Genomic DNA, 7,017 nt, shown 5'->3' on the forward strand with positions numbered 1-7,017 from the left:
CGGTAGCCTTTTTTGGGGTTCAGCGCTTATCTTGCTTTGGGCTAAATCTTTTTGAAGACCACTACTTGGTACAGCTCAATTATTTCGATGGCTTCTTGGGTTGGGGTATTTTTTACCATTCGGTGGTAGCTTTCCCTGTCAGCGTTCATTTCCTGGTTAAGTATTGAAAGAAAGCCGCTGTTCATGACGGGAACAAGGCCGTACTTTTTGCCGTGCTCAATGAGGACTTCTAGACTGGCTAGGTACTCTTCGCAGCCATTTATGGCTTCGTTGAGGTAGAAGTTGTACGACTGTCCAAAGGATTTCTTGGCTAGCGGGGAGGTGGTTTCTATTTTGTACATGGTGTTCCCAAAAGAGGAGCCTCCTCGCTGGCTTCTTCTCACGATGACGTCTTCGCTCGGGATAGTGATGAGGAAAAGTCCGTTTTGTTTAAGGTTGGTAGAAACGTTTTTTAGAGCGTTTTTCAGGCTCTGTTTTGTGCTGAAGGCGTAGTGGAAGCTGAACTGCGACATTACAAGGTCAACCTGTTCTTCAAGGACTATTTTTTCAGTGGTGAAATTGCAGCAAATGAAGTTGGCTTTGAACTTTCGGTAGAGAGATCTATTCAGGGCCTCTTCAAGGGATTTTGACGCAATATCGCATCCATAGTACCTGCTAATCTCTTGAAAGCTAAGCTTTGTTAAGTCTCCCCCCTTGCCGCAGCCAAGGTCAAGAACGGCATCGTTTTTCTTAACGTACTTCTTAATGAGCATGGCCTTGATGAAGTTATTTAGCTCTCGAACGGAGATGATCTTAGAGCTTTGTCTCTCTGAAAGAGTAACTGGGGCTATTTCATTGTAGTGTTTGGCTATATCATCATTACCCATTGCTGTAAAATATTTTATGCAGAAAGAAAGGCCAAGAGACCTCATCCCAGAAGTAAGAAAGTACATTAGCAAGCGCATAGGAGGAAGTGAGGTCATTAGAACCCTTCGAGACACCCTTGATGTTCTTGGTGTCAAACCCAAGAAAAAGAGCACGACCTACAAGCATCGAAAGGTCCTGGCAGAAAGAGAGTCAAAGGCTTTTGACGAGCGTAGAGAGAGTCTCAGAGACCAAGGCGTTATCATTAAAAAGAGGAGAAACGCTAAGGAAGAAATGCGCAAGAAAAAAAAGTGGTAACGGTTTATCTACCCTGAAAGCCCCGAAACCCGAAAGGCCTGTTGTATTAATGCGTGGCTAGGTGGTATGTGGTGTGTGGTGTGTGGTAGATCGGCATCAAACCGCACCCTTCCTAGCTCTGGGTGCTGGGCTTATAGACCTGGTTAGATGGAGACAGTCCGTAGCGTAGCTTGACATCTTTGAGGCCTGCCAGCTGTTCTGAAAGCATGTGGGCAATACCAGACATGTCCAGTGAGCTAGCGTAGTGGAGATTGATATCAAGTTTCTTTAGATCGACAAGTCTCTCAAATAAAACCGTTAAATACTTAATGAATTCAGGCATAAAACTTTTGCTGCCGTGGTAGGGAGCCTGTATGGCAACAGAAACATCGGTGAGCGTGTTTTCGTTGGTAGGAAGCACCTGAAAAAGCGTGGTGGTGAAATAGACAACAGAAAGCATGTGGGCTTTGTTTCTTATTGTAAGCGTGGCTATCTTAACTGACCCTGAAAAAACATCAATAGCGTGCATGGGAAGGGTGTTGTACTCGTTTAGCCGGATAGCTTGGATAAGATCCTTGAACAGGCGCTTGTCAACTGCCAAAGAAGGCAGCTGGGTCATAAAGTCCACCACGGATGCCTCAATCGTCAGCAGGGACAGAGAAGTGCCTATCTTGGTGTAGGGGAGTACTTCCATAGGAGACAGATCGCACAGGGCCAAATGGTGCAACGTGTTGAGAAATCGAAAGCTTCGTTCTTGGATGTGCCTAAGGGCATACTCCGAGATGATTGAAAGCCTTGTAAGTGTGTAAAGTGTTGGGGTGTCTAAAAAGCGGAGCGATGTGATGTTGTTGTTTGTGATAGTGAGTTGGTCTACTTGTATGGCGTTGTCTAGCAGAAGAAGAGAAACAAACTCGTGTGATGTCTCAGAGACACAGAGCTCCTGCAAATATATCGGGTTTCTTTTTATCTCGCCCTTCTCGATCTGGATGTTTCCTCCTGTAATCGAAAGAGAAGTAATCTTAGGGGCTATCGACAATAGGCTAGTTAGGAAAGAGTCTGTGGGTATAGATGGTGTAGGTGGAGTTAGAGAACTGTTCTTGGAAGTCTCTGACTGTGGCAAATGCACTGGATAAGACACGTTCTCTAAATACAAATGGTACGAATTAGCGGTCTGTCCAAGGATCTTGGGGATAGTTGCCAGGGATATGTTTGTCAGCCTGATGGCTTTAGGCAGGTTTTTAGGTGCAGCCAGAAACTGTTCGAGTAGAGAGGATGTAGTGTGGGCATCAAGTATTGAGGTGTTCGTGCTCAATAAATGAAGCTCGTTGTAGGCTTTGGAAGGTGTGTAACAAGCAGTCTTGGCAAGATCCACGTCACCACGAATAACTAGGTTTCCGTCCTTGTCTATTGCCACCTTCTTGTTATACTTACTCCATACCCCTCGCATGAACCAGAACGCTCCACACAGCCCGCATGCAACCATTGCTCCCAGCAGATATGTCTGCGGCTTCCCAATCATAACCATGATCCCTGCACTGAAAAAATCACAATTTATAGACACAGGCTTTCAGGTTAGTTTGGAAGAGGTGGGGCTGGCCTGGGTTTTGTTAGTTCGGAAAGCCTGGTGTAACAAGCCCATGTGTTCGGGCTATATTTTTACCATCTGCCAACTAACCCAAAGTTCATATAATTGTGACTTGTTGTGCTATTTTAGAACTAAGAGTGTACTTTAAAAATAAATAATAAGCATACCTTTACCATGCATTTGCAAATAAGCATAACCAATACACCAACAATACACTGGCAAAGTAAACAAAAGCAATAGTAGAACTAGTCCGAACATCGCCTCTTTGTGAATGTGTGGGGTGTTGCGGTACAGCTCATGTCTTTATTTGAAAGCTGTGTCATCCTTGCTAACCCGAACTTCTAGTGGCAGCTTGGATTATTAGCTGTTATATTTTAGGAACAGTGTTGTGTACAGCTTTTAGACTTTGAACTGTTTCTGTAAGCTTGTTATATAAGGATGTTTGTGCTTCAGCAAATTGCTGTGCAGCCTTATTGTGGTTGTTGACTTCCTTATTTCTTAGCACAAGGTTTCGGAAGCGGGTATCTTTGACCTTCTGTTGGCGCAATACCATCCAGTTATCGAAGCCGGTTTTAAGTCTATCAAGATTTGTTTTACGTCTTTCTAGCTCTTTGGTTGCGGCGTCGTAGTAGCCTCTTTCTGTGTCAATGATTGCCTTCTTGGTTTCGGGATCAATCGCTGGCCATGAAAGTGCAGCCTTCACCCAGAAATAATACCCCTGGTTGTTTATCAGTGTTTCGTTTAGGTAATCTTCTAGATCAGATGTCTGTTTGTAGGACGAGAATGCTTCATACGCAATGTAGATAATCTGGCGAGTATAGAAAAAGACATTTGCTTTCATGCTATCAATGGCGGGTGGGACCATAGATTTACAACTGGTTTTCTTTAGCAACAAGTCTATGTTCGGGTTTGGGGTAGAAAGGAAGCTCAGAATGGATTGCCTATTCGCAGCACTAATCTGGGAAAACTCCAGGTTCTCGGATGCACTAAAACCCTTAGTGGTCGAATTAATGAACTCATCAATGGCAGACCAGTAGTTACAAACTAGTTTGTAAGCTATTTTCACGGGCTTTGGGTGTATTAGAGGTGCCTTAGTGGTTGTAGTGGTAGGCTCCGTTATAATGATAGGTTTTGTAGTGGTGGTAGGCTTGGTTGTAGTGGTAGGTTCCGTTGTGGTGGTAGGGTTAGTGGTAGTGGTAGTGGGCTTTGTAGCCAGGATCTGATTGTATGAGGGTCCCGTGTTATTGTAAGAGGCTAACATACTATTGTCATTGTTGTTTGATCTATTGGTCGCGTTAAAAACTACAATTCCGGCTATAAAGCCACCGCCACTAAACAGCAGGAATATGATAATGCAGAACATCCATACTTTCGGATTGTTTAGGGATTTCTTCTTTCTTAGGGTTCTAGTCCTAATGCTTGATTGTGAGGATCTAGGAATAAAACCCCATCCTTCCTCTTCTGTACCAATTTGGGATAAATTGTGTCCGTATGATCTTCGTGGCATGGTTTCTACTGTTTGGTTCCGGTACTTCTTATATAAACAGAATATCTAGAAACGATCTGTAAATGTAATTGCATCACAACAGATAACAGCTATATCCGGTCAGAGTGTGTTTACATTGCCATATCCGGATATAGTTTTTAATATGTAAACTATATTTAATGTCCTTTATTATTTCTTAGAATCGACCAACATCACCAAGTAAGTTCTTTACAAATCACTAGCATGGGCCTTTGTGGCGTGTGTTTGTGGGTGTGTTCGGGTTTGTAAAAGGCCAGCTATTGGGACAGCCCTGCGTATATGTTTTGTCCCAGTCTCCGAAATAAGAGTGCAACTTTAAAAATAAATTGTAAGTGTCTGGGTTTGGTGTCTGAGGTTGGGCTTCGGATTAGCACAAAACTTAAACACAAAGTAAAGCAATGGGATGTCCAGCCCATGCAGGTGAGGGGCGTAGGGGCGTTAACATAAGCCAGATGTCTTTATTTAATTGTGTTCGGGTTATAGAGGCGTTCATGTGTGTAGAGTCCCAGGCTCCCATCTATTTCGGGGTCGTCGATGTTTTCTATATAGACCGACGCAGCCTTCATATTGTAGAATATGCTGTATTCCGTATCACACCAGATGATCTTTAAAATGCTCATTGGTAGAATAAGACGGTTTAACTCCGTGGAGCCTATAAAGAAAAACAAGCTCTGCATTCTATTTTCTTCAAGATCCAAATGGCCACTTCCTACATTGCTAAGCACTAGAGTGTCTATGCAGGTATTAGATTTGGCCATTTGAAAGAAGAAGTTAGAATGAAAGTCTTTAAGCTGTGGTAGGTCATCCAGGGTGAGCGACAAAGGCACCCACCTGACTGAAGAAAAGGTCAGCCGCAGATTATCCAAACACGTGAGACTTGTTATGTCGGAACATAGTAGTTTAAGGCTTAGACTAGTCTCCAGATTAAAATTAAATGATGTTGTGACAAACCCAATCACATATTCAGATACGTTGTCAAACACAAGAGTTGCAACAGTAACAAACTTCCATGGAATAGGATTGTTGAACCCGATGACATGTTTTTCTAGGTTAGAAATCTTAAGCGTCTGGATTCTTATGTTGGTCATGCCTAACACTAACCCGAAAAACTTCTTTTCAGTGTTCACTGGGTCCGGATCTGGCGCTGTACTAACACTGTCGAAAATGTGTACTTGCTGGAGTAAAATATTCATCAAATTTAGGGGGGCACGTCCAACTCTTCAACACTATACTTGCTTAGGTCTATGTTAAGACATGCAGCAGTCTGTAGAGTGTCTGTTAGCTGTTGGACATCCTGGCACCCTAAATGCTGCTCTAGCTCCGGGTTTGACTTGCTCAAAAACCCGATGAGACTATGTAGTTTCTCTAGTGTGGGCTCAGCATCGTGCAACTCGAGGTATGTGATGTTAGGTCCAACTTGGAGAGGTTGGAGGGGTTGATCATTGCTGTCTATCACCCAATAGCTCTCCTCTTCAGCGGCATTTAACCCGCCAACTAACACTAAGACTGCAAACGAGCACCAACCCGAGTTCAAACAGTTTGTTTTTTGTAGACACAGGCAATCTGTTTTGCCGTTTGCATTTTCTCCGATATGCTTAAAAAATCATTTTTATATTTGATCACTGGGTCGGTGGCTGCTGTAAATGGGTTATTAGTGGTCTAAGGGATCCTGGCGCAGTCTGGCTGGTTGTTGGTTCAGTACCCCTATTGCCCACTCCTGTAACTTAAAGTTACAGCCTTAATCTAAAGGGCCCAGCCCAGGCAGTGCCACACCTCTTGTGCTGTGGTAGAGTGGGCCTCTGTTCTGGCTAGCCAGGTCTTTGAGTTAAGAGTGCAACTTTAAAATATCCTGGCACTACAAAGCTACACGCCCCAGCACCTACCCAATAACCAACACCGCCCACAGCACATCCCCAAAACACATCCCCAAAACCCAGCACCCAGCCTAGTACCCAGCCCAGCACCCCGCCAAAAACATGAAATAGCCCGCCTTTTGGGCCCTGAACCTATAAAAGCTTTGCTTTTTTATCCCCTGTCTTAAAAAGTCCAAGTATCTGGAGCCTGCTCCTAGAAAGATACTTAGGTCATAGAATAACAAGTAGGCATTGTAAGACCTATACCTATGCACCAAAAGAGCGCGCGCTGGGCCAGAGAAGGGAAGCCTTCGGAGGCTGCTTGATTGCAAGTTTAGTGTCCAGCGCTGTAGTTCTGGGACAGCAGCCGTGTTTGTGACGGGCCCGAGTTATAGCACGTAAGATAACTCATGGAAACTCGGGCCTTCCACCGGGGCGTGCTTGCAGCGCATAGGTAGCTGAGTGCACAAGTAGATAGGAGCGGCACAGTTATAGCACGTAAGATAACTCATGGAGACTGTGTCTGTTTGCCTGTCTACTTGTGCACACACCTGCCCATTCCATTGCACATACCACACCTAGCACAGCCCTACCCAACCTATACCACCTATATAACCCGAACACATGCACACCCGCACAGCGCCAGGTATACCTGGCCATAGTTGAACGTTCGGGTTATTATGGTTCAAGATGCGAACAAGCCCGAACACACAAATAAAACATTAGAGCATGGTTTTGTAGTGGTTGGCCTGTGAACTGGTAAGAAGGCTGTTTATTTCAACATAGATCTAGCGTGTATTATTGGATGGATGTGAAGTGGTGGTATGTGGTATGCGGTATGGTGTGTTAGTGTTTTATTCATAAAACTTATAGTATTCCTTCTACTTGTTTTTTGAAAAATAAGGACCGTGTCT

At 44.1% G+C, this 7,017-nt stretch overlaps 5 protein-coding genes across 5 annotated transcripts; 1 reads left to right on the plus strand and 4 right to left on the minus strand.

Moving 5' to 3' along the window:
• Window positions 1-41: 41 nt before the first annotated feature.
• Window positions 42-866, minus strand: NEDG_01559 (mRNA (guanine-N7-)-methyltransferase; the record flags this gene model as incomplete). Its single annotated transcript, XM_067688977.1, has 1 exon — window positions 42-866. One exon carries the CDS (start codon window positions 864-866, stop codon window positions 42-44), a length of 825 nt encoding a protein of 274 aa, XP_067544564.1.
• A 16-nt stretch (window positions 867-882) lies between these two features.
• On the plus strand, window positions 883-1,161 carry NEDG_01560 (uncharacterized protein; the record flags this gene model as incomplete). The annotated part of the gene is made up of 1 exon (XM_067688978.1): window positions 883-1,161. One exon carries the CDS (start codon window positions 883-885, stop codon window positions 1,159-1,161), a length of 279 nt encoding a protein of 92 aa, XP_067544565.1.
• Window positions 1,162-1,273: 112 nt separating this feature from the next.
• Window positions 1,274-2,665, minus strand: NEDG_01561 (uncharacterized protein; the record flags this gene model as incomplete). Its single annotated transcript, XM_067688979.1, has 1 exon — window positions 1,274-2,665. One exon carries the CDS (start codon window positions 2,663-2,665, stop codon window positions 1,274-1,276), a length of 1,392 nt encoding a protein of 463 aa, XP_067544566.1.
• A 427-nt stretch (window positions 2,666-3,092) lies between these two features.
• Window positions 3,093-4,088, minus strand: NEDG_01562 (uncharacterized protein; the record flags this gene model as incomplete). The annotated part of the gene is made up of 1 exon (XM_067688980.1): window positions 3,093-4,088. One exon carries the CDS (start codon window positions 4,086-4,088, stop codon window positions 3,093-3,095), a length of 996 nt encoding a protein of 331 aa, XP_067544567.1.
• A 620-nt stretch (window positions 4,089-4,708) lies between these two features.
• NEDG_01563 (uncharacterized protein) lies at window positions 4,709-5,443 on the minus strand (the record flags this gene model as incomplete). The annotated part of the gene is made up of 1 exon (XM_067688981.1): window positions 4,709-5,443. One exon carries the CDS (start codon window positions 5,441-5,443, stop codon window positions 4,709-4,711), a length of 735 nt encoding a protein of 244 aa, XP_067544568.1.
• Window positions 5,444-7,017: the final 1,574 nt, after the last annotated feature.

Source organism: Nematocida displodere (genome assembly GCF_001642395.1).
Source record: "Nematocida displodere strain JUm2807 chromosome Unknown 5, whole genome shotgun sequence".
Classification (NCBI taxonomy): Eukaryota; Fungi; Microsporidia; genus Nematocida; species Nematocida displodere.